The following is a 27,302-nucleotide window of genomic DNA, read 5'->3' as shown; positions in this document are numbered from 1 at the left end:
TCCAGTTCCAAGTTTATGTTCTGCCCGCTATGGAATAGCCCTCGTCTTACATTTCTGCAATTTCACAACGATAGCACAAAATGTCATCATGAACATCACCATGGTAGCCATGGTCAACAGCACAAGCCCTCAATCGCAGCTCAATGACTCCTCTGAGGGGCTGCCTGTTGACTCATTTGGTGGCCTAAGTAAAGCCCCAAAGAGTCTTCCTGCAAAGGTAAGCAACACAAGATACAAATTTGTGCTTTTCTTTTTGCTGTTTGTTTGCTTGGATATTTATTTTTCTAGAATATGTATGTTTAAAAACTTTAATGGAGAAAATAGTGATTTGAAAGCAAGCAAAATGTCTAAAGAAGCTTTCTAGGGTATGTAAGAACCTTTTTGTGTAAGGTTTACTACAGCATTCTCTGTTTCTCTAAGGCTCCTGTGTATGACTGGTCTCCTCAAATCCAAGGCATCATCTTTGGTGCTGTTGGCTATGGTGGCATACTGACAATGGCTCCCAGTGGATACCTGGCTGGAAGAGTAGGAACAAAGCGAGTGGTTGGCATTTCTTTGTTTGCAACTTCATTTCTCACTCTATGCATCCCTCTGGCCGCTGACTTTGGAATAGTCTTCCTCATTGTAACTCGAATAGTCCAGGGCCTAAGCCAGGTACCCAATATTTTATAAATCTGAATTGGATATAAATTTCTACATGGCATCACACATTAAGAACTCTAATCATTTTAATTTCAGTCCTCAATACTTGGGGGTCAGTTTGCAATTTGGGAAAAGTGGAGCCCTCCACATGAACGAAGCAGACTCTGCAGCATTGCTTTATCAGGTAAGGACATGTAATCCAAATGGGTACACTACAATCCAACATTCTCCCACTGGGTTCCTTGACAACTTTTCATTGCATGGTTCCTCATCATCTGCTCAATGTCAATGAAGTATTTTTTAAATTAAAAAGACTAGTCCTTTGTCTATGACATGACTTTCAGTTATTTTCCCTAGGATGTCATTTGTGGCATAACTTTGCTTTTACTATGACTTAGAGCGTTTAAAAAGTATTTTTATGTGGTCAAATTGATCATTTTCATGGCATCTGGATTTTGAGTCATAGATGGAAAGGTTATAAAAGAAACTTCATCCATGATTTTTTTTCTTCATCTTGTATGGTTTTATCTTTATACATTAATTCCTGATATTTAGGAGTTTATACCATTATTCAGTGGAAGGTAAAGATTCAACTTAATCTTCTTTGGAGTTGCTCTCAATTGTCCTGAAAACTTCTTTCTGATAATTATCTGCCTGGACACTGTGCTCTGAATGAATATTCTGGAGGAAGAAGTCTAAGTTATGCTGGAGAAGTGTGGAAAATGGACAGTGTATGGCTAAGAAACAGGAGACTGCTAAAGTAGGTGCTGGGTGAGAAAAAAAGGGTAACTCTCCAGGTAATTTATGAGTACCAAGAAGGCAGGGACCCTTCAAGTCCAGAAAATAAGCTACACACACACCGTGACTGACAGCACACTCTAAAGCCCTCACAATTCTGGAGGATTAGTCTCTGCCATTTGCAATTTGGACTCAGAAAATTCACTTTATCACACTGAGGGATTATCTCAGAATATAGCACAAGAAAATCAGGAGATGGAAAGCATGAAAGAAAAGTTAAAAGACTTGGACTGAAGACAGTGACCTTATAGAAAGTAGCAACTCCCTTTCCTCTCACTTCTGAGTATATAGAGACTGAACAACCAGAATAGGTCAAATGACAGTATCTAGAGGAATCTCAGTAGCCTACAAAGGGTGCAGGTTCCAGAAGTTTTCTCATCTTTGGTGTTGAAGGGCTGTTTCAGAGGCTCCAGGCAGGTGATCCTTTCTGGCCTCCAAACCTGGTTTAGAGAGCATAGAGCCAATGATTGTCTGAAGGCACCCAACAGAAACCCACTGGAGAATCCCATCAGCAGGTGGAGTGAGCTGAACCTGCCTGCTTTCCTCAGTAGATCTTACAGAAATTGCCATTTCTGATGATCCTGGGGCTCCTCTGCAGGCTGTACTGGTGGATGGAATTGCTCAGCTCATAAGGTTGGCATAGGACTACCCCAGAAGGCACCTGCCTTTAGTCGAAGGGCTCAAGTATTGCTAGCCTATAGGACACGGTGTACTGTATCTTCTAAGGGAGCCTAGAAAGGTGCACCTACTGTAGATAGGAAACTTTGCAGCCATTTAAGGAGGTTAGTAACTTAAGGGACTGAGCAGACCAAACAGAACCAGTAGTTCATATTTAAGGCAGGTTTAATAGGTGATAAGAAAAATTAACCCAAACACCTTTAATCTAAAAATAATGCAATATCATACAGCAGTGAAAATGAAGAAACTGTAGCTGCATGAAACAACATAGATTAATCTTAGAAACACAAATGTTGTATGAATAAAGCACATCTATCATGGAGGAAAATGCCTTGATACCTTGGTAGCCTAAGGTACACTACCGGACAAGCTATCCTAGAGGTCATAGAACAGATAGGCTCACAGACCACACTAGGTGCTGTAATTGCACAGTTACGTCAATTTAAAACACAGGGTAAAAAGTAAGGGGGAGGACTGGAAATGGGGTATGTTAACCCATGTGAGACAGAGTACAAGCAGGTAGAAGGATCGCACGACCTGAATCAAGTGTGCAGAATGTTCAAGTGTTCAAACATCCTTTCTCTGTCTTTCTGCTGCACCAGCCTTACCACTGATGGTGTGGTTCTGAGAACCAGAGTTGAGGTTCAAACAGGGGTGTCCAGAGGAAAGGCATCAGGGCCAATGACATGTACTTGCTGTATGGGAAAAACACAAAGATAAGTGCTGCTGGCCACAGCTCCATTCCCTAAAGAACTAACTAACTGCCATGGCTTTGTATTTCTTGAGCACGTGGAGACAGAATGGGTATCTCTAGTGGGTGCTGAATTAGGCCCAGACAAATACTGAGTCAGCAGTGCTGTGTTGTTAAACAGGCTTTCTAGCGGGGAAAATAAGCTCATTTATAGTATTTATCAGTTTCTGTGCTCTAAACACTCCCACCATAGCTGATTTCAAGATTCAGCCAAGTCACTGAACGCAGAGTTGGGAAGAGATGGTCATATTTGAATTTCACAAGCTTCAGTGCTTCCCTGATTGAGTGCCTCTAAACCTCCATGAATGTTCAGAGACTCATGTTTAAAGTCATTGCCTGACTGATATTATTTGTCTCTTAGTCTTCGTATCTTTTTATATCTATGTTCAAAGATAAACATAGTATTCTTAGTAAATTACTTATCTTTAATTTACATAGTTTATGAATCTTGTCTATCAATATCTCTCAAATTACTGACTTTGTTATAGTCAATACCCAACACATCTTATGATATTTGACTAATGTCTTATAAGGTGAATTTATTTATTTTCTATGGTAGAAATGAATATTCTCATATAATACAGCAAACACATTACAGTGTCTTAGAAAAGGACATCCACGATGATACAACTTTAATGAAGCCCAAAACATGAAAACAAAACAAATACACTTTAGATATGAACATATATATGATACAGCTCACACACAGGTTGATACACGTGATATCAACCTATGATAGATGTGAATGCATGTATATGTATTTGTGTGTGTGTATTTGAGCATTAAGTAAGCCAGTGTAAATCAACTATTAGCCATGAACTGTTAGGCATCTGAATGGAGATTGGTTTATAATTTGGAATTTGGTAGCGACATGAGAAAAAACAGGACATGCTGAAAATTCCTCAGTATTTCAATAGAAATGGTATTTAAAGCCCTGGTCCTGGACAAGACCATCTAGAGAAAGAAAATAGATGGAGAAGAGGAGAAAACCAAGGGAATATCTGTGAGGCCTTCCAGCATTCAGGCCTTAGACAGAAGAGAATGACAGGCCAGCAAATGTTCTGAGAAGCTTCCCATGAGGCAGTGGGAAAACAAGGTAGGTGTGTGTGACAGATGCCTCAAGACAACAGTCAGTCAGAGGCCAACTGTATCACATGCTGCTGGGGTTGAGCAAGTGGCCACAAGTCCGGCAGGGTGGAAGTCACAAAAAACCTTAACAAGAACCATGTCAGTGTTTTGAGAGTGAAAATGGAGGTGTGTTGGGAATCGGCTGAGGAAAGAACAAGAAGAAAGAGAATGGAGGCAGTTAGCACAGTCTTTTGGGAAGTTTTGCCTTGAAGAGAGGCAGAGAAATGTCAAAGTGCACGGAGGGGGTTCTGAAGGGTTTGTTTTGTTTTGTTTTTAGCATGAGCCACAGGAAGCTATATTTGCATGTGGAGGGGAAAGATTCAAGAGTTGAGGAGGGAAGTGAGGATGCAGAGAGAGAATGCATACTCTTAGGAGTCCAAGCCTGGGATAGATTGGAGGAGATGGGGTCCAGAGGACAAGAAGGGACCTGGCTTTGGATGGATGCAATGCAGGAAACTGTCCCCCATTATAGTGAAAGCAAAGGCAGAGAGTTCAAGGAAAAGATGCAAATTTGGTGGACTTAGTGGTAGAAAAAGATGCTGTTTTCCACCTCCATGTATCTGTGGCCTGGGGTCAGGCAGTCTCATTTCCAACATTACCTTCCCCTGTTATTAACAATGTGACCTTTGGCAAGTTATTTAATTTTTCTCTCTATTTACTCAGTTATAAATCTGACTACTAGGGCTTAAATGAGGCAACACAAGTAAATAAGTGACTTTTTTTTTCTTTTTTTTTTACATTTTGTGGTGGGAAAAGATCTTCTAAACAAAAGAGTAAACGTAGAGGTCATTATAGAGGAGAATGAGAGATCTGGCTCCATAAAAACTTACAGCTGAATTACAAAACACAACATTAAAAAAGTTAAAGATGGGAGGATAATTGTTGCAGCCAGCATACAGACAAAGGATCATTCACAATACATAAAGATTCTGTAAATTAAGGCAAAATTAAACAAGCAAAAGAAACAAAGATAAAAAGATTATGAACAGACAGTTCACAGAAGAAATAAAAAATGATAGTTAAAGATAGAAAAAAATGTGCAACTTTACTATGAAAAAGGAAATTAAAATGGGATACTCTTTATTATTTATTCTACTTTTTTTTTTTTTTTTGAGATAAGGTCTCCCTTTGCCACCCAGGCTAGAGTGCAGTGGCATGATCTCAGCTCACTGCAGCCTTGAACTCCTAGGCTCTAGTGATGCTCCTGACTCAGATTCCTGAATAGCTGAAACTACAGTCAGGCACCACCATGCCTGGGTAATTTTTTACTTTCTGTTTTTTGTAGAGACAGGATATTACTCATTGCCCAGGCTGGGCTTGAATTCCTGGCCTCAACTGATCTTCCCACCTCAGCCTCCCAAAGTGCTGGGATTACAGGCATCAGCCACCACCCCCAGCTCTCTTTTTCACTTTTTCATTAATATTGGAAAGGTAATTTTTTTTTTTTTTTTTTTTTTTTTTTGAGACAGAGTCTCACTCTGTCGCCCAGGCTGGAGTGCAGTGGCGCGATCTCGGCTCACTGCAACCTCCGCCTCCTGGGTTCAAGCGATTCTCCTGCGTCAGCCTCCCGGGTAGCTGGGCTTACAGGTGCCCGCCGAACAAGACTCAGCTAATTTTTTGTATTTTTAATAGAGGCAGGATTTCACCATGTTGGCCAGGCTGGTCTCGAACTACTAACCTCGTGATTCGCCTGCCTCGGCCTTCCAAAGTGCTGGGATTACAAGCGTGAGCCACTGCGCCCGGCCGGAAAGGCAACTTTTAAAAACTTTGAGGGGCTGGGCGTGGTGGCTTATGCCTGTAATTCAGTGCTTTGGGAGGCCAAGATGGAAGGATCACTTGAGGCCAGGAGTTCAAGGCCAGGCTGGGCAACGCAGCAAGATTCCCATCTCTATAAAGAATTTTTTAAAGTTAGCCAAGGGTGGTGGCATGCACCTGTCATTCCATTACTTCGGAGGTTGAGGTAGAAGGATTGCTTGAGCCTAGGAGTTTGAGATTACAGTAAGCTGTGATTGCACCATTGTAATAAATCTCCAGCCTGAGTGACAGAGCAAGACTCTGTCTCAAACAACAAAAAAAGAAACAACAACAAGAAAAAACCTTTGAGGATATTAAATGCTGTCAAAGAGATGAGAAAAAAAAACCCAATATTTTTGGCAATTTAATTTGGTACACACTCCTAGTAAGGTACTTTGTCAGTATTTACCAAAATTTAAAATTCACATAGCCTTTGATGTAGACTTTGACCTAGCAAGTCCACTTCTGCTATTCTATTGTGCAGAAATAAATTATGTCTATGTTCAGAGTAACTGCGTAGAATCTAGAATGACATAAAAACGCTTACAAGACTAATTGTTGAATAAAAAATGAAGTCACAAAACAATAGAAACATTATGATCCTGTTTATTTAAAAATGATAATACCTATACATATATATAGTATTTGACAGCTTAATATTAATGTTCATCCGGAAAATAAAAAACACAATCACCTAGAAATGCTTGAAAAAGTGATAAAAAGGGAACATGCCCTACCATATTAGAACATTCTGAAAAGCTATAAAAGTTAAAAGATTTATTAGCACACTTATAATAAAATCTAGCTTTCTGTCTACATATTACATAAATGCATTTACCAAGAGGATGACTATGTGTAGATATATATTATTTATGTGTGCAGAAAAGAAAAGGTATGCAATTATATATTATATAATATGCAATTATATATATACAATTATATATAATCGTTAATTTTAGAGAGAAGAGTGAGAATGGCTAGGAAGGCACATGGGGGAACTTTGGCTCCTTGTAGTAGTTTACTTTTACAATAAGCATATATAACTTGTGTAATTAAAAGAACATGAAAGGAAGTATGACAGTCATCTGCTATGTTATAGGGAACTACCAGAAAAATGTGCTCTCAGGAGAACATATGAAATTATATGTTCTTAAATCATAAATTTGAAGTTTGTGCATTCTAATATGCTCGTCTCCTTATGGTTTAAAGCTACTGCTCTATAATATGTCATCTATCAATCTGTATGTGTTTGCCAGGTAGAAGTCTAGAGTCCCACAGCTTACTTTCTCTCTCTTTGCAGGAATGTTACTGGGATGCTTTACTGCCATCCTGATAGGTGGCTTCATTAGTGAAACCCTTGGGTGGCCCTTTGTCTTCTATATCTTTGGTAAGCTACTATTTCCCAGTTCCCAGAGTTTCATATGCAGAAAGATTCTCCTCAGTAAGTATATTTTGTGTATAGTTTTCCAAAGGAAATAAGTCAAGACAAATAAATCCTAGAAAACAAAATATCTTAATCTAAGGGAATAATTAGCCAATGCCATAAAAAAATTTGGAAGTTCTCCTGCCTATTATAAAGTGCTATTAACGAACCATATTGTGTTATTATCACATGGTAATCAGGCATACTCTGCTGCCGTTGAAGGCAGTAGGGGATAGGCTTGCAGGTCAGTGGTAAGACACGGAAGGAAGAAATCCAGAGAGGTAGGTGCTGCTGTGGGTTTTGTCTCAGATTAAGCACAGGAGCAAGGCATGCTGACTAAGTCTCAAGTTTCTTAGAGAGGAGAAAACATGAAACACCAAGAGGATGAATTTTGCCAACCTCAGCATTTGTCCCAAAGCCTTCCATTTAGTTATTAGAAATCGAGAAAGAACTGCTCCCTCCATAACTTGCACTTTACTAGCTTTTACATTCTACTTTCAAACCTTTCATTAGTTTGCATTTATTTGTTTATACATTTATCTCCCCTTCTGGACAGTGAGCTCTTTGAGGGCAGAGATAGAGTCTTGTTGGTTCTTGGGACTGTACAGAGTCCAGGGAACAAAGATGTTAGTTACCATGGAAACATTAATCAAGAGAAAACTGGGGGGATATATTAATATCAGACAACAATGGCTTCAGAACAAGGAATATTACCAATTCACAATAAGACATAACAATCTGAAATGTATATGCACCTAATGACAGAACTTCAACATACATGAAGCAAAAACTGATAGAAGAGTAAGGAGAAATCAACAAATCCACAATTAAAGATGGAGGCCTCAATATTCTTCTCTTAATAATCAATAGAATAAGAACACAGATTAAGTACATTTTATTCAACAACAGTAGAGTACTTAGTTTCAAGTGTGCTTCAAACATTCACCAGGATAGACAATTTATGGCCTACAAAAATAAGATGGAACAAATTTAAATGAGTTGAAAATAATAGAAAATATGTTCTTTGAACATAATAAAATTAAACTAGAAATCAGTGACAGAAAAGCCTCTGGAAATACCCCAAATATTTAAAAACTTAGCAACATACTTCCAATGAGTTAAAGAAAAAGACACGAGGGAAAGTTTTTAATCGAATTGAATGAAAATGAAAAATCTATATATCAAATTTTGTAGGATGTAATTAAAACAAATCTTAGAGAGAAACTTTTAACATTAAATGCTTATATTAGAAAAGATAAGTCCGGGCGTGGTGGCTCATGCCTGTAATCCCAGGACTTTGGGAGGCCGAGGCGGGCAGATCATGAGGTCAGGAGATCGAGACCATCCTGGCTAACACAGTGAAACCCCGTCTCTACTAAAAATACAAAAAATTAGCCGGGCGAGATGGCGGGCGCCTGTAGTCCCAGCTACTCGGGAGGCTGAGGCAGTGGAATGGGTGAACCCCGGGGGGCGGAGCCTGCAGTGAGCCGAGATCGCGCCACTGCACTCCAGCCTGGGCAACAGCGAGACTCTGTCTCAAAAAAAAAAAGAAAAGATGGTTCTCAAATTAATGATCTAAGCTTATGCCTTAAAATACCTAGAAAGAGAAGTTTTAAGTAAACTTAAATCAAACTGAAGTAAGAAAATAACAAAAATACATGCAGAAGGCCAGGTGTGGTGGCTCACGCCTGTAATCCCAGCACTTTGGGAGGCCGAGGCGGGTGGATCACGAGGTCAGGAGATCAAGACCATTCTGGCTAACACAGTAAAATCCCGTCTCTACTAAAAATAGAAAAAAATTAGCCAGGCGTGGTGGCGGGCACCTGTAGTCCCAGCTACTCAGGAAGCTGAGGCAGGAGAATGGTGTGAACCCGGGAGGTGGAGCTTGCAGTGAGCCGAGATAGCACCACTGCACTCCAGCCTGGGCCACAGAGCGAGACTCTGTCTCCAAAAAAAAAAAAAAAAAAAAATACATGCAGAAATTAATGGATTTAAACCAAAAAAGAGATTTTGTTCAATCTACAATTGGTTATTTGAAAAGATCAATAGCATTGACAAATCTTTAGCTAGGTGGAGAGAGAGAGAGAGAGAAAGAGAGATAAACAGAGAGAGAGAGAAAGGAAAGAAAAATAACCAATATCAAGAATGAAAAAGAGGACTTCAATGTAGGCAGGGGAAAATCATTGGTGAAGACCGAGGACGGTGCCTACACTCACAGAAAATCAGATAGTACTCATTTTCATAAGACAGACTAAAAAATTCATAATTCATGGGTCATTGGATGGAATACTCATATATATTGTTCCTCAGTAGTGAGAAATTATTAGTCTTATAGGGAGTACTGCTGTGGATCTCTCTAACAAATGGTGATGGCCAGACCTAAAAGGGGCAAACTATTTCCATATAATTTAATCATATCCCAAAACAAAGCTTAAAAAGATTTACAGGAATACAAAACTATCTGGCACCCAGCTGGATATAATTCATAATGTCTGGCTCCAACCATAGATTACCAGACATGAAGAAAAGGAGAAAAATACAACTTATAATGAAGAGAATAATGAATTGATCAAAACTAACCCAGAGCTGACAGAGATTTTAGAATTAGTAAACAAGGGCATTGAAATAGTTACTATAGCTACATTATAGCATGTCTGTATGTTCAGAAAGTTAAGTGGAGACATAGTAAATATAAAGAAGACCCAATACAACTTATAGAGATGAAAAGTACAATATCTGAGATGAAAAATGCACTGAATGCAGTTAATGACAGATTAGATACAATAAAATAAAAGATTAATGAACTTAAAAACAACAATAGAAATCATCCAAAATGCATCACACAGAGAAAATTATAATATTAAAATGAGAACATCAGCAAGTTGTGGAGTGCCCAAAACAGAGGAGTAGGATGGGAGAACAAAAACAACATTTCTCAAAAACATTTGAAGAAACAATGGCCAAAAATTTTCCAAATTGGATGAAAACTATAAATTCACAGATCCAAAAAGGTCAATGAACCTCAAGCCCAAGAAACATGAAGAAAACTACATCAAGTTACATTCTAATCAAATGGCTCAAAACCAGAAGTAAAGAGAAAATCTTAAAGTAGCCAAAGCTAAAAGATGTGTTATAGAGAGAGGAACAAAGATAACGCTGAATGCAGCATTCCTTCCTGTTAGAAGCAGTGCAAGAGAGAAGGCAGTGGAACAACACCTTTAAAGTAGTGCAAAAAAACAAACAAACCAAAACCAAAACAAAAACAAAAACCTGTCAACCTGGAATTCTAGACCTAGTGAAAAAAAAAGTGTTTCAAAAACAAATGCAAAATAGAGATGTTTTCAGATGTAGAAAAGCTGAAATAATTAGAAATGTCAATTAAAGAGAACAGTACGATTTTCAATAGCATAAAAAATATTCAACATAGGGATAAACCTGCCAAAAGATATGTGAGGGCTGTGCACTAAAAACTAAATTTTTATGGAAATGCAAAGATTTTAGAATAGCCAAACACCTTTAAAAATAAATTACAAAGTTATAGGACTAACACTACCTGATGTCAAGACATATTATAAAGTTATAGTCTTTAAGACAGAGTGGTATTGACATAAAGATTGGCAAATAGATCAATGAAACAAAATAGAATCATAGACTCATGATTCTATTTATTTCATATAAAGTAAACTGAACTGATATTTGAGAAAGGTTCAATAGATAAAGGATAGTCTCTTTAACAGAAGGTGCTCAAAAATTGGATATCCACATGCAAAAAAATGAACTTCCATCCATACCTTGGATCATATATAAAAATTAACCAAAATGAATCCCAGACCTAAATCTAAAACCTGAAACTATTATCCTTCTAGAAGAAAACATAGGCTATAATCTTTCTTATTTACAGAAAGATTTCCTAAATATGACACCAAAAGCATAATTCATAAAATTAATTGATAAATTGGATTTAATCAAAGTTAGAAATATATCCTCATCAAAAGGCATTGTTAGGATAATAAAAAGACAAGCTGATCCCAGGAGAAAATAATTGCAAAACACATGTATAATAAGAACTTTTATTCAGAATGTGTAAATAATTCTCAAAACTCAATAATAAAAAACCAAAAAAAAAAAAAATTGGGCAAAGACACTTCATCAAAAAAAGATAGAGGGAAAATAGGCACATGAAAAGATGCTCAACTCATCCTTAATTATTTAAGAAATACAAATAAAAACCGTAAGATATCTCCACACACCTATCAGAATGGCTAATATTAAAAATATTGAGATATCAAATGTGGTGCCACTTCTAGGCTCGGTAATTTCCACACACAAAAATAAACAGGAAATGTAAAATGGGTGAATTGTTTCAGAAATGGAAAAGGGATATAATGAACATGAGCTTTTCCTAGAACTTATACCAGAAAATATCCCAACATAAAAGAAGTTCACCCAAAAAGCAGAAAACAGCCCATTTGCCAAATTTACCCTGTGCTTACAGGAGGTGTTGGCTGTGTCTGCTGCCTTCTCTGGTTTGTTGTGATTTATGATGACCCCGTTTCCTATCCATGGATAAGCACCTCAGAAAAAGAATACATCATATCCTCCTTGAAACAACAGGTACATATAAAGACACCAACACTTTTCTGAGACCTTGTATCTGGATTTTCTTGAGGCCTTAAATCTGGATTTTTAAGGGTGACTAAGTGTGTGAGCATCTGTCGGATTTACCGTTCTGATCAGTAAATTTGTTTTCAGGTCAGGTCTTCTAAGCAGCCTCTTCCCATCAAAGCTATGCTCAGATCTCTACCCATTTGGTCCATATGTTTAGGCTGTTTCAGCCATCAATGGTTAGTTAGCACAATGATTGTATACATACCAACTTACATCAGCTCTGTGTACCATGTTAACATCAGAGACGTGAGTATGTTTCCTTCCCTTCCTTTCTCCTGCTTGTATAGCTGACCAATTACTCTGCCCTCACTATTCATTCCATCTGAGAAATGTATTTCTTATTACCAAAAATAATCTAATATTTAATACTCATGCCAGTAGCTTTTCTGGGGTATGATTTAAGAGGTTACTGATTTTCCTAAGAAAGTATGATTTCAGAATGTCATTAGTATTAGTAGTAATTTATCAACAAAATTTGTGGTCTCACTGCCTTTATTATGGTAATTTACTCAATCTTTTCTCTTTAGAATGGACTTCTATCTGCCCTTCCTTTTATTGTTGCCTGGGTCATAGGCATGGTGGGAGGCTATCTGGCAGATTTCCTTCTAACCAAAAAGTTTAGACTCATCACTGTGAGGAAAATTGCCACAATTTTAGGTAAGAACAGAGCTTGAGGGTCAGATAATTTGCGTAGCATAAAACAGCCAAAGAATGCATCTCACTGTTTAATTTGTTTCTTCTTCATTTCCTAGGAAGTCTCCCCTCTTCAGCACTCATTGTATCTCTGCCTTACCTCAATTCCAGCTATATCACAGCAACTGCCTTGCTGACGCTCTCGTGTGGATTAAGCACATTGTGTCAGTCAGGGATTTATATCAATGTCTTAGATATTGCTCCAAGGTAGGACTCTGATCTCCACTATCAGTTTCACATTTTCTTTAAAAGAATTAGCTTTCAGCTTTCTGGGATCCCCAAACTTAGGAAATGAATAAACCATAGGGGAAGAACCACAGATAGACCTGTGGCCATTTTTTTCAGGTATGTTGAGGAAGGGGTATTGATTTGTCTTCATCCCTCTCCTTGAATATACATAGTGCAAGTCCTTTTTGATATACTTGTCTAATTATAATTATATATAATTGTAAAATATAATTGAGTTATAGATTCATACATGGATCAGGGCTGAAGGATACTGTCAAACGTCTCTGGATCTAGAGTGGAACATTCCTGTCACCCACAGGTATTCCAGTTTTCTCATGGGAGCATCAAGAGGATTTTCGAGCATAGCACCTGTCATTGTACCCACTGTCAGTGGATTTCTTCTTAGTCAGGTACAATTATTTTGTCACTCCAAAAATGCTCTGCTAAATCTACTTATAAAGGTGATAGCACGTATTCAAAGACTGAAAAATAAAGTTAAATTTTGGGTAATTTGTCATTAAGATGAACCTGGTAAAGAAAAATATAGAATCATTTCTTGGGTTACCTAAAGCCTGGTTCATTCTCAAGCAAAGAACTAAATAGTGATTGCTATCTTTGAAACTGAAACCACACAGCTGCATAGATGTCTTGGGATAATGATTCCATGCATAAATGCCAACTTGCTATGTTTTGGGCAATACTTTGAATTTGTATCCAGCATCTACAAGGAACTTAAGTTTACAAAAAACAAACGAACACTTTGAAGAGTTTGCAAAGAACGTGAACAGATTATTTTCAAAAGAAGATATATACGTTCTTCTTTTGAGAATTGTCTGTTCATGTCCTTAGCCCACTTTTTGATAGGACTGTTTATTTTCGTCTTGCTAATTTATTTGAGTTCGTTGTAGGTTCTGGATATTAGTCCTTTCTCAGATGTATAGATTGTGAAAATTTTCTCCCAGTCGGTGGGTTGTCTGTTTATTCTGCTGACTGTTTCTTTTGCTGTGCAAAAGCTCTTTAGTTTAATTAAGTCCCAGCTATTTATTTTTGTTTTTATCGCATTTGCTTTTGGGTTCTTGGTCACGAAATCCTTGCCTAAGCCGATGTCTAGAAGGGTTTTTCTGATGTTATCTTCTAGAATTGTTATAGTTTCAGGTCTTAGATTTAAGTCCTTGATCTATCTTGAGTTGGTTTTTGTATAAGGTAAGAGATGAGAATCCAGTTTCATTCTCCTACATGTGGCTTGTCAATTATCCCAGCACTATTTGTTGAATAGGGTGTCCTTTCCCCACTGAATGTCTAAAAAACATATGAAAAAATGCTCAACATCACTAATGATCAGGGAAATGCAAATCAAAACCACAATACAATATTACCTTACTCCTGCAAGGTTGGCCATTGTTGTTGGCCTGGATGACTGTTGGTAGGAATGTAAACTAGTACAACCAGCATGAAAAACAGTGTGGATATTCCTTAAAGAAATAAAAGTAGAACTACTATTTGATCCAGCCATCCCACTACTGGGTTTCTACCCAAAGAAAAGAAGTCATCATATGAAAAAGATAATTGCACATACGTTTATGGCAGCACAATTCACAATTGCAAAAATGTGCAACCAACCCAAATGCCCATTAATCAATGAATGGATAAAGAAACTGTGGTATACATATATATGATGGAATACGACTCAGCCATAAAAAGGAATGAATTAATGTCATTCACAGCAATCTGGATGGGATTGCAGACTATTATTCTAAGTGAAGTAACTCAGGAATGGAAAATCAAACATCATACATTCTCACTCACAAGTGGGAGCTAAACTATGACGATGCAAAGGCGTAAGAGTGACACAATGGACTTTGAGGACTCAGGGGGAAGGTGTGGGAAGGGAGTAAGGGTTAAAAGACTTCAAATCCGGTTCAGTGTATACTGATTGGGTGATGGGTGCACCAAAATCTCACATATCACCACTAAAGAACTTACTTGTGTAACCAAATATCACCTGTTCCCCAAAAACCTATGGAAATAAAAAAATTTAAAAATAATAACAAAATGAAATAAAAAATTTTTAAAAGACATATATGCAGCCAACAAATTTATGAAAAAAGCTAAATATCATTGATCATTACAGAAATGCAAATCAAAACCACAATGAGATCATCTCACAGCAGTCAGAATGTCTATTACTAAAAAGTCAAAAAATAACAAATGCTGGAGAGGTTACAGAGAAAAGGGAATGCTTATACACTGTTGGTGGGAGTGTAAATTAGTTCAACCATTGCGGAAAGCAGTGTGGTGATTCCTCAAAGAGCTAAAAACAGATCTTCCATTCTACCCAGCAATTCCATTACTGGGTATATACCCAAAAGAATGTAAATTATTCTACCATAAAGACACATGAACACTTACGTTCTTTGTAGCACTATTCACAATGGAAAAGACATGGAATCAGCCTAAATGCCCATCAATGACAGACTGGATAAAGAAATAATGGTACATATACACCATGAAATACTATGCAGAATGAGATCATATCTCTTGTAGGAAAATGGATGTTGCTGGAGGCCATTATCCTTAGCAAACTAACGCAGGAACAGAAAACCAAATACCACATGTTCTCACTTACAAGTAGAAGACAAAGGATGAGCATTCATGGACACAAGGAGGGGAACAACAGACACTGGATCTTACTTGAGAGTGAAGAGTGGGAGGAGGGAAAGAGTCAGAAAAAAAAAAAAAACTATTGGGGACTAGGCTTAGCGCCTGGGTGATGAAATATCTGTACAACAAACCCCCATTACATGAGTTTACCTACATAGCACAACTGTACATGTGCCTCTGAGCCTAAAAGTTTTTTTCAGAAAAGAATATTTCCGGCCAGATGCGGTGGGCTCACACTTGTAAAGCCAGCACTTTGGGAGGCTGAGGCAGGCGATCACGAGGTCAGGAGATCAAGACCATCCTGGCCAACATTGTGAAAACCTGTCTCTACTAAAAATACAAAACAATTAGCCAGACGTGGCGGTGCATACTTGTAGTTCCAGCTACTTGGGAGGCTGAGGCAGGAGAATTGCTTGAACCCAGGAGGCGGAGGCTGCAGTGAGCCAAGATTGCACCACTGCACTCCAGCCTGGGCGACAAAATGAGACTCTGTCTCAAAAAAAAACAAAAAAAGGGAAAGAAAAATATTTCCATCACCCAGATGGTTCTTTTGTGCTCCTTTCCATTCAGTACTCCTCCTGGTTGTAACTATTACCTTCACTTCTGTTTTCATAGATTATATTTTCCCATTCTTGCCTTTCATAGAAATGGAATCATATAGTACCTACCCTAGCTTATTCCATCCATCATGTTTTTGAGATTCATCCACTGGATGTTATAATAGTTTGTTCTTTTCCACTGGTGTGTAGTGTCTCATTGCATGGCTAATCACAATTTAACTATTGTACTCTTATGGACATTTGAGTTGTTTGGCTATTATCAATAAGGCTGCTATGAACATTGTTTTCTTTTCACTAGAATAACAGTGTTTTGGTTTCATTGCATTCATTATGGTTGCCTTTTATTAAAGGCAAGTAATTCTGGTTATCTATTTCAAATAGTGATAAAATTGTTCCTTTTAAAATTTAATTGATTTGAAAAAAGCAAAATTTCTAGAAAATTGTAAATAATTATACATTTAAAAATTTCATTTGCATAATCATGCCAAAAAGGGGATAATGAAAGCAAACATTAAGTGTGTGATGTATGCATAGGTATTTCATATGCTGTAAACTCATTTAACTATTGATTCTCAGCTTAGCTTATATAGTTGAGATTCATGCAAAAGAGAAAATGTATGGCACTTGGATAAATAGTGACAAATGCATTTATGTAGGTTAATCACAAAGTTCCCCAAATACCCTTTATTAAGAACACTCAACACGCTTGTAATCCCAGCACTTTGGGAGGCCGAGGCGGGCGGATCACGAGGTCAGGAGATCGAGACCACGGTGAAACCCCGTCTCTACTAAAAATACAAAAAAATTAGCCGGGCGTGGTGGCGGGCGCCTGTAGTCCCAGCTACTCGGAGAGGCTGAGGCAGGAGAATGGCGTGAACCCGGGAGGCGGAGCTCGCAGTGAGCCGAGATTGCGCCACTGCACTCCAGCCTGGGCGACAGAGCGAGACTCTGTCTCAAAAAAAAAAAAAAAAAAAACACTCAATATGTTTTGAAATCCTTCGCATTTAACTATCGAGCCACTTTCAGGAAATGAATTTCTACAAGGAAACCCACCAGTGAATGTTGTCATCTGAACTATTAATATAATGTTTCATAGAAAAATATGAAAGGGGTAATATATACTTGGGGTTTTGTGTCTCCAGGACCCTGAGTTTGGGTGGAGGAATGTCTTCTTCTTGCTGTTTGCCGTTAACCTGTTAGGACTAATCTTCTACCTCATATTTGGAGAAGCAGATGTCCAAGACTGGGCTAAAGAGAGAAAACTCACTCGTTTATGAAGGTAAAGGGTAATGATTTTATGCATGGTTATAGCCATAGAAGCAGCTGAAGTTTTAAATTCTATGTCATTTTCCTTTCTTAGTTATCCCACCTTGGATGGAAAAGTCATTAGGCACCGTATTGCATAAAACAGAAGGCTTCCGCGATGAAAATACCATTGAAAAGATTTTTTTTTCCTGTGGCTCTTTTCAATTATGAGATCAGTTCATTATTTTATTCAGACTTTTTTTGAGAGAAATATAAGATGAATAAAAATTCAACTAAAATGATAACTAAGAACGCAGTTGTCATCTTCACAGAATTAACAATGGATTAAGAGGGCTTGCTGTGTAGGACCCAGTATGTTAGATTCCATTACTGGATACAAGAAACAATGTTTTAAAACCTTTAATCCAGGGTGACAACCTCACTAGGGGAATGATTTTTCCTGTTTGTGAAAATTAATATTACTTTCTATTTATTGGGTTGGGTATTGTCCATGTGTTCCCTCCTGTATGTCCTCCATTTATCTCCATCCTGCTCAGGCTCCAAAAGGCTGACCCATATGGATTGCATCCTGTACTCCCTTGTCCATTGGCTTCTGCTAGATTTTTAAGGGAGATAGGTAGAGTCAGGGGATGTTTATCTCTGACAGTCTCTCTTTTAGGGTGTGCAGCTGGCTGAGCTTTCTATTGCAGTTCACAGCTCCTGGAAGGCAGCCCTTTCCATATGTTCTAGTAACTTCTCTCTTCCTTGTCCCTTCAGCCTGTTTTATCTGCCTTTATTTGGCAAGCCATGGGGTTCTCCAGAATCCCTTGTGTTTTCCCTACCACCTGCCTAATCCTGTGTAAATTGTCATTTTCAACAATGCTCACAAATTACCCATTGTAAGTCTGTCATTTTTCTTCTTCTGGGATCCAAATAATTCAGTGGTTCAATTACTTATGAAGCTCAAATATGAATGAATTCGTATTTTTGTAAAATGATAATTTGTAGGTGTTGGTGAGTTCAGGACCATGGTCTAGATTGATCCCTGTTCTGATTTCTATCATGTAGAATAAAGATTAGAGGCATCGAGCCATTTCATATAGAGGCAATGTGATAGACAATAGTTCTAAGTGAAAAATCAAGGCAAGGATTTAGAGGGCCAAGCTTGAATAAACACAACAATTACTGAGATCTTGTTATGTTCCGGAATCTGGAATCTTGGGACACTGGAGTAAAGGAGGCACAGTCATTCTCCATCCTAACATGGAGGACAGACACAATAATTGATAGCACTACACTGTTTTAGGTACAACAGCAGAGGAACATGTAGGGCATCATGAAAGACCAGATGAGGAGTGTCGATTCCAAGTGATGGTAAAATCTTACCAAGTGGTAAGATATTTTACACTGGAGCCCAACTTGCACAAAAGAATAAAAGCAAGAAGCAGGATGGATTCTGAAAGGAATCACTTGCCTGCATAATCAGTTAGGAAAGGAGAGAAGGTGGATTTAGGGAAGTGGGAGTGGCCAGAGTAAGGAGGTCTTGTTTGCTGTGTTAGGGAGTTCAAGGTATAACCTACAAGCAGTATGAGAGGAATCATAGCAGTACTGACATGGGCAGATTTTCTTTCTAGGTAGTACACTCTGACCTAATTTGGGAATCAAGAAGACTAGTTAAATGACCATCTGTGCAGCGGCCTACACAGCAGTGGTGAGGACTGAACTCACCTCAGCAGTGTTGAGGGCAGAAAAAGCTGAGATGAAGACAAGAAGAGAGACATGAAAAATGTTTATAAGATAGAACTGGAAGATCATGGTTTTTGACTAGATGGATGCAGGAGAAGAAAAGTGTCAAGGAGTCCTGGGTCTCTGACCTGAGAGACTGAATAGAGAGTGGTCTGAACAACTAAGCCAGGGAATGTAGCAAGATGAGCCCTTTTCAGGGGGGATGATCATGATTTGACTTTGGGACATGTTGAGTTAATGGTAATAGTGGGATAATCATGTGGACATGTGTATTAGCTTCCTGGGGCTACTGTAACAAAGTGCCGCCAACTAAGTTGCTCAAACAAAGTAATTTATTGTCTTACAGCTCTAGAAGTCCAAAATCAAGGTGTTGGCAGGGTTGGTTCCTTTTAAAGGCTATAAGGAAGAATCTGTTCTATGCCTTTTTTATTATTTTAGCTTCTAGTAGTCTCAGGCAATTTTTGGCTTGTAGATGGCCTTCTCCCTGAGTCCTCACATCATCTCTTCTCTGTACACATCTGTCTCTGTGTCCAAATGTTCTATTTTTATAAGGACATCAGTCATATTGCATCAGGGTCTACTCTAATGACATCATCTTAACTTGATCATCTGCAGAGACCCTATTTTCAAATACAGTCACATTCACAGATACTGAGTATTAGGACTTCAACATCTTTTGGGGGAACATAATTCAAGCCATGGCAGCAAGCAAGCTCAATAAGGGGCCAGATCATTAATCTGAAACTTATAGAAACTGTAAGAGTGAAATGGAGAAAAAGATAAAGGAGAAAAATGCAAATGTTCAGTACTGAAGACCTGAGTTTAGACCAAATGACTCAAGAAGAGCCTGTGGATTGAAAACCACAAGCCAAGACAGAATGCCAACATCTAAGGAGGGCCAAAAAAAGAAATGCCCACACATAACAGAGATGAAAGAGTCAGGTGTGTAAGTGTGAGAAATAACAGGAGAGTACAATTCTCATTGAAGACTCATGGGCATGGCCTTTTAAGAAAGACCGCTGATGTTCCTATTTCTCCACATCCTCTCCAGCACCTGTTGTTTCCTGACTTTTTAATGATGGCCATTCTAACTGGTGTGAGATGGTATCTCACTGTGGTTTTGATTTGCATTTCTCTGATGGCTAGTGATGATGAGCATTTTTTCATGTGTTTTTTGGCTTCATAAATGTCTTCTTTTGAGAAGTGTCTGTTCATGTCCTTTGCCCACTTTTTGATGGGGTTGTTTGTTTTTTTCTTGTAAATTTGGAGAAATAGGAACACTTTTACACTGTTGGTGGGACTGTAAACTAGTTCAACCATTGCGGAAATCAGTGTGGCGATTCCTCAGGGATCTAGAACTAGAAATACCATTTGACCCAGCCATCCCATTACTGGGTATATACCCAAAGGACTATAAATCATGCTGCTATAAAGACACATGCACACGTATGTTTATTGTGGCACTATTCACAATAGCAAAGAATTGGAACCAACCCAAATGTCCAATAACAATAGACTGGATTAAGAAAATGTGGCACATATACACCATGGAATACTATGCAGCCATAAAAAAATGATGAGTTCATGTCCTTTGTAGGGACATGGATGAAACTGGAAAACATCATTCTCAGTAAACTATCACAAGGACAAAAAACCAAACACTGCATGTTCTCACTCATAGGTGGGAATTGAACAATGAGAACTCATGGACACAGGAAGGGGAACATCACACTCCAGGGACTGTTGTGGGGTGGGGGGAGGGGGGAGGGACAGCATTAGGAGATATACCTAATGCTAACTGACGAGTTGATGGGTGCAGCAAAACAACATGGCACATGGATACATATGTAACAAACCTACACATTGTGCACATGTACCCTAAAACCTGAAGTATAATAAATAAAAAAAAATGAAGAATAAAAAAATAAAAAATAATAAAAAAAAGAAAGACCGCTGATGAGCAATAACAAATGTAGTGAAGAAGTTCAAGTAGATGAGGTCAGAAAAGGAACTTAGTCACCTTGTGATCAGGAATTCTTGGTAGCTTTTTCAGGGTACATTTAGCAGAGAGATGAGTGTACAGGTTGGTTCGCAGTTTGTTGGTGAGTGAATGAAAGGGTAGAGAAAGTAAGAGAAATATTTTCACAAAATTTGAAAAAGGGAGATGGGCATATAGCAGAGAGGGATATTTCATTAGTTGGTATTTCACCATCAGAGTGTAGAATCCTGAAGGAAGGAGGGCACTTGAGGGTCAGCCATCAAGGTCTGACTCAACATCATGAGAAAGTTCTCCTCTCGAAGTGTGGGTCTCACCTCATTGTTGTTCTAACAAAGGGCAAGGGACAGTTCCCCTTCTGCTCTTCATATGTGCTCACTTTCATCACATTTCAAATTCTGCATTTTGGGTTGTTTGTCCAGAAGTGACCAGTTTCTTCTATTAAAGATCCAGTTACCTGGCCTCCCTGCTTGAGCACACATATGACTAGAGATGCACCAACTTAGGATGGATTTCTGCTTGGTATTTTTTTCTGTAGTCTTGCTTTTATCCATACACTCCAATCTCCCTTCACATGATCTCATGTTCAGAAATTCATTTCTAGGCATATGCACAGCCTCTAGTACCACATCTTTCATCTAGTAATTTTTAGTGTGAATTTTTAAATAGGTATAATCCACATGATACTGAGAGTGAACTGTTTAAAGGCAAAATTAGTGAGCTATTTTATTAAGACAGGAAATTTTTAGGTGATATTCAAAGACAATGACATGCATTGTGAAACCTTAGTTTCCCCAGGCAACACCAACCTCAGACAGGGATGGGGTAATGATTCACATTTATGGGGGAAAAAATTGTCTTTGTGTGACTCCAGTCACAGTTTGCTTCTATCAAATCTTCAGTCTCCAATGAAGCTCAAATATTTCTGGGAATCCTAATGAAGGACTTGTTTTTATGAGTTTTGTGTTATCGTTGTGATGTCAAGATTTTGTGTCAAGTCAATATGAAGTTTAAAACCATTTCCAATATGTTCACTTAATTTACTCTTTTCCATTATTTGGATATCCCATTACACAGGCACAGTGGATGATTTAAGTATTCCAGGAAGCTATTTCTATACCAAGGTAGCTAGCAATAATGTAACTATGCCCATTATCAACCCAAACCACATAAATGTATCCCAAATTTTAGTCCAATGAAATACATTCCCACTGCAGCCTTCCCTTCACCATATCAACAAATGCCAAGAGCAACTCTATAATACTATGGTACCCAATAGGATGGAGATAGTAACTTTAAACAATTGTGGTTAAAATGGCTTACTTCTAGAAATTTTCAAAAATATGAGAATATATGAACATGTCACTAGTGCCCTCTTTCCCACCAGGACTTTGGAAATGGTCCATATAAATGAAAGATCTTTAACCTTGTCAATGAGCTGAAACTCGTGATGTTCCAAAGCTGAGCCATGCTTCTCTGAGCCCTCAGTGTCAGTACTTAATGAATATCTGGTGAACTAAATTGAAACATTGGCATCTTCCAAATATCTCACTCCAATTCACTGCATGAGTTTCCAAGCAGAACTGCTTTGTCTACAGTGTCTTGGAGAGGTTTCTGGTAAAGCCAATCCTTTAGTTCTTACCCACCAGCCACTCTCTTCCATGAGATTCTAGAGCCTACACTCACTTTTACTCTTCCATTAATTGCGTCTCTTTTCTATTTACTGAACCATTGTTACCAGATCGCTAATACTGACATTGTGTGCCTGCCTCCATTATTCCTTTGGGTAAGTTTCTTAGGGATTTTCCTCATTCCCAGGGGCTCTCTAGTCACTAATGAAGAAGTTCCTAGAGACTTCAACTCTACTAGACTTCTCCATACACCAGGCATGTATAGATATTATTGAATATTAGCAATGAAAACAGCTTAGGTTCAGTCTGAGACAATGCCCACATTAACTACATGTTGAGTATATGTGCAGAAGTGCAGAAATAAATCAATCTAGAGGTTCTTTCCCATCAAAATTTAAAAATAGTTGCATTCAGTCATTATAGCATACACTCAATACTCCATCCATATCCCCTCAGTTCCCTTTACTATTTTGCTGCATACCAGCTCCTGATGAGTTTTCATTCCCAACACCTGGAGCCTGTTTTTTTCTGTTAGAGAGCTCCTTCAGGCTGCAGGAGCCAGTTTTGCCTGCCAACCTGGGTGTGCCTGGGAATTTGTGTCTGCCTGGGAACAGCTCTTACTCAAAGCATCACTATACAGATATAAATGCTCCATCTCCCTTTGCTTCTGCTTGGCAAGTAAGGTCCACACTATCTCCCAAATCCCCTAATAATTGAACTGGACTTTACTTTATATCCTTTCCAGATCTACTTATGCTCTCCTCAGTCAGATTTCCCTGGAAATATATCCTAATGAATCATTTTTACAGGAATCCTCATCTCAGGGTCTGCTTCTAAAGAATTTGACCTAAGCCAGTTGTTTCCACAAGAAGACCTAGGATGCAGATTCTTATAATAACTTCCAGAGTTGTATCACTGACAAGCCAGGTGGCCCAGGGACCCCCTTGATGTTTGTAAAAGCATTGGTGATAACCTGGGCCTGCTGTAGCATTACAATTACTGACTCTGTCCTGTCGTGCATTGGAATGAAAGATGGGATACAGGTGTAAGGGAAGGCACTGGCTTGGTCAATACCTCTAGCGTTTGAGAAATGTGTGGAAATGGCAATTAGAACAACTTTGAAGTTGGCTGTTTGATGGTGGTCATGATCACTGATGTACTCAAGATGGCCAATTACATCAGAGAATGGTGTGAAAGTCAGAAAATTTCCCTGGCAGCATTTAAAGATATCCTGATCTCCAATAGCAGAGGGTAGACATGTTCTGAAGATCAGACTCAGGATTTGATTGTCAGAGTAGCAGAAAACACAAAGACAAACACCCGACTTTACACTAAAGTCAAGTCCTGGGAAGTCTCACGCTAAAGTCAAGGCCTGAAATTTACCCTCAAACTTATTGGTATCCTTATCCCAGTACCCCATGCTGCAGGATGGCAACATCCCATTTCCTGAGGATTCCTATGCAGAAAACACAGCTGATACAGATGCCTTGCAAGATGATACTTGCTTAGTCAAATTCTATCCTCATGTTCTCTAATACCTTAACAAATAGTAAACCTGAATACTTGACAAATAGCTAGGTCAGGTCTTAGGATGGTCCAAATAGTGTAGTGCTGGCCCTGCTAAAGTGGAAGGGACAAGGAGAACATGCCTAGAATATGGGACCAGCGTGTTGGGGGGCAGAAGGTAAGTCCAGATAAGGGAGATCTTGCTAATATGAGGGCACACTGCTGTGACTCAGGATTTAATATCATTGAAGCTTACATGAAAATGCTCAAAAACCGTTCACTCTTGCTGAATTAGTAATTCAGATGCAATACCACAGCCCAGGTGGAATAGCAGACAGTAATGTCATTTGTAAAGACGTAGAAGATGCTAGAGTAATGATCTCTACTGTATTCCCATTCAACTCACCAATGTGGCCCCAGAATAAATAGATTGTGGCAGATGGTGGAGGACCACCACAGATGGGATCCAGTGGTAGCCTTAATTGCATATGGTGTGCCAGATGGAACACATCAACAGAGGCTTTGTTACTTCCTATACAGGTATTGATATGGCGAGTGTGTTCTTTGGAAGGGCCATTGGAGAGGAGGATTATCAATAGTTTGCATTAACTTGGGGTAGACAACAGTACTTCTTTCACAGTTTTGTCAAGGAATATGTTAACTCACCAGCCTCTTTCACAACACAATCTGAAAGGATCTTGATTATCTGCAACATCACATTGTTTCACTATAAGCATGCAGTTATGTTAACTAAAGCTGAATAGCAAGAAGGAACAAGGACTCTGGATGCCATGTAAAAATATATACACTCCCAGGGGAGGGGAGAGAAAGCCTACAAAGTGTCAGGGACTAGCCATGTAAGTGAAGTTTTCAGGGATCCAGTGGTCTCGAATATGCCAGAATATCATCTCCAAGGTAAAGGACAAGTTATATCTTGAAACTCCTACCACTAAGAAAGATCACAAACTTGGCAAAAAAAAAAAAAGGTGTAAACCTCGTCAAGTTTTAGAGGGAATATATATCACACATCTAATAAGACAGTATGCTAACGCTTACTTGCCCCAGCCTGAAAGTCCATCCTCAAAACACTCTTCCCTGTCCTTATAACCAGGGCACTGGGTTTGGATAGCAGACTCCTCCACCCCTCTCAAACCTAAGTGGCTGGGCCCTCACCAGGTTATCCTAGCTACTCCCACAGAGGCAAAAATAACATCCTTTCCACACTGGACACACCATTCCGAACTAAAAAGAGCACCAGATCCACATTCAGAAATTTCCTCACCCCCAAAATATTCTTCCTCCCTCACAGGACCAACCTCAGTGCACTTAAAAATTCCCGAAGTTGCCAATCCAGAAGGCCCTAGTCCATAACACTCTCCACCTCCAATTGTAAATCTTTTATCTCATATCTTATTTCAGATATTTCCTGGTGTTCTCTCCCCACGTCCCTGAATAGTCAACTCCAATTTCTCACATTAATCCAGGAGCTATGGCTGCAGGGCCTTCCAAATATTCACTCCTCAAATCTCCTTTTTCTTCTTTTGTCTTCTCTGTCTGTAGGGTACTCTAAGTGCCCCCCGCCCTCTGCAACCTCTGGCAGTCGGGCCCCCATTGTCAGCCTCACACACTGCCTCTTAAATCAGTCACACACCCCTCTTTCTTCCAACTGTTAAATTTGTTAGTCCACACAAATCCAGAAGTTCACTGCCCTTTCTGTTAACCTAACTACATAACCCTGGTCCAAAATCAACCCGCATCTTACCTACTCAGCCAATCCATTCCTGAAACCTGTTTATAATCTTTCTCAGCTAAACACCTTTCCCTCCAATCTATCAAATCCACTCACTTCATCACACACAGGGTTGTCACCGTCCTTCACCTCATAACCTCTAAACTAAACATGTTACAAGCCCGATTCCACAAAACACCTCTTACCAACCCCTCCCCTCTCTGCTGGCCCAGCTTTTCATGTATCCAACCCAAGGGTGCTCCCTGGAAAAAAAATGCACACACAATTCCCTCAACTGCAATCTATATCCTTCTGCCCCATCAGGGCCACAATGGCTATTAGTTAACAAAAACCCATTTCTCTCTCTCTCCAAAACCAGCAGCCTTCACCTCCTCTCACACCAACATTCCCTATCAGACCCTCACAGGGGCTTCCCTTGCTGATAGCTATTCAACTTGGAGAAACAAAATGTTGGAACAAAAGTTTGTCCAGGATTCAACCCCCATCTTCTCATAGCTCGCTACATTCACTTACAACTTTTGCCTCTCAATCCCCGGTCTTTTCTTTCTGTATGGCACAAACTCTTATCTTTGCTTGCCGGCAATTTGGTCAAGAACGTACACTCTGGTTTCACTCTTTAAACATCAGCATTTTGCTAAACAACCAGACCATCCAGGTTCCTTTGGTAGCTTCTGTCTCATCTTCCTCCACATGCACTAAGCGGGCTCTACATCTCATTCCTCTGGTAACAGGATTAAGCATCTCAGATGCACTTGGCACTGGAATAGCAAGTATATCAACCTCAACTTCCCTATATTGAAAAAATCTCTACAGTCCTCTATAATACCTTAGAGGACATGCATACTTCCATTACAAGCCTCCAAAGGCAGATAAACTCTCTTGTGGGAGTCATTCTCCGAAACCAAAGGGTCCTAGACCTGCTAATCACTGAAAATGGGGGCACATGTGTATATCTCCAAGAAGAATGCTTTTTAATGTTTATGAATATGACATTGTTCATGAAGAAGCCCATGGGCTCTGTAACAGGGCTGCAGAAATCCAACATCAAGTCACTAACTCCTGGTAGCACGGGTCATCCCTCCTAAATTATATGCCTTGGGTAACCCGTTTCTTAGGGCCCCTAACCTTCCTCCTCCAAATACTAACAATTGACCCATGTGTACTCACCTGCATATCCTGCTTTATCTCCCGAAGGCTGAACTCTCTTGTCCAGGCAACCACCCAGAAACGCATTGATGCCATCCTTCTCCTCTGCCAAGTTTGGTATCAGCGGCTCCAGGAAGACAACTCTGAAGTCAGACACCCACTACTTCAAAACCCCAACCCTGATAACAGAGCCCCTGTTCAGCAGGAAGCAACCAGATAGTCAACAACACCCCCTTCCCTTTTATATTAAAGTAGAAG

The 27,302-nt window shown here is 39.1% G+C and overlaps 1 protein-coding gene and 1 long non-coding RNA gene across 3 annotated transcripts in view; one reads left to right on the top strand and one right to left on the bottom strand.

Annotated features, from left to right (window-relative positions):
* Positions 1 to 17,825, top strand: part of SLC17A3 (solute carrier family 17 member 3) — a 29,789-nt gene extending 11,964 nt beyond the window's left edge. Inside the window, exons 3-13 of one of the 2 annotated variants that reach the window (XM_032140483.1) lie at positions 6 to 217; positions 421 to 654; positions 739 to 826; positions 7,092 to 7,178; positions 11,710 to 11,828; positions 11,967 to 12,128; positions 12,410 to 12,539; positions 12,635 to 12,782; positions 13,123 to 13,213; positions 17,167 to 17,303; positions 17,385 to 17,825. In XM_032140483.1, the coding sequence (XP_031996374.1) occupies positions 6 to 217; positions 421 to 654; positions 739 to 826; positions 7,092 to 7,178; positions 11,710 to 11,828; positions 11,967 to 12,128; positions 12,410 to 12,539; positions 12,635 to 12,782; positions 13,123 to 13,213; positions 17,167 to 17,301 (1,406 nt within the window). In that variant the 3' untranslated portion in view covers positions 17,302 to 17,303; positions 17,385 to 17,825. The remainder of the gene's footprint in view (positions 1 to 5; positions 218 to 420; positions 655 to 738; positions 827 to 7,091; positions 7,179 to 11,709; positions 11,829 to 11,966; positions 12,129 to 12,409; positions 12,540 to 12,634; positions 12,783 to 13,122; positions 13,214 to 17,166; positions 17,304 to 17,384) is intronic. The other variant, XM_032140484.2, reaches the window with a different exon arrangement.
* LOC131382110 (uncharacterized) lies at positions 422 to 27,135 on the bottom strand. The gene is made up of 3 exons (XR_009211282.1): positions 27,066 to 27,135; positions 2,727 to 2,813; positions 422 to 517 (listed from the first exon to the last, which is right to left on the bottom strand). It is a non-coding gene; the product is annotated as an uncharacterized LOC131382110 (long non-coding RNA).
* Positions 27,136 to 27,302: the final 167 nt, after the last annotated feature.

Source organism: Hylobates moloch, unplaced genomic scaffold, assembly GCF_009828535.3.
Source record: "Hylobates moloch isolate HMO894 unplaced genomic scaffold, HMol_V3 SCAFFOLD_20, whole genome shotgun sequence".
Classification (NCBI taxonomy): domain Eukaryota; kingdom Metazoa; phylum Chordata; class Mammalia; order Primates; family Hylobatidae; genus Hylobates; species Hylobates moloch.
This window is presented reverse-complemented; position numbering and strand designations above follow the sequence as displayed.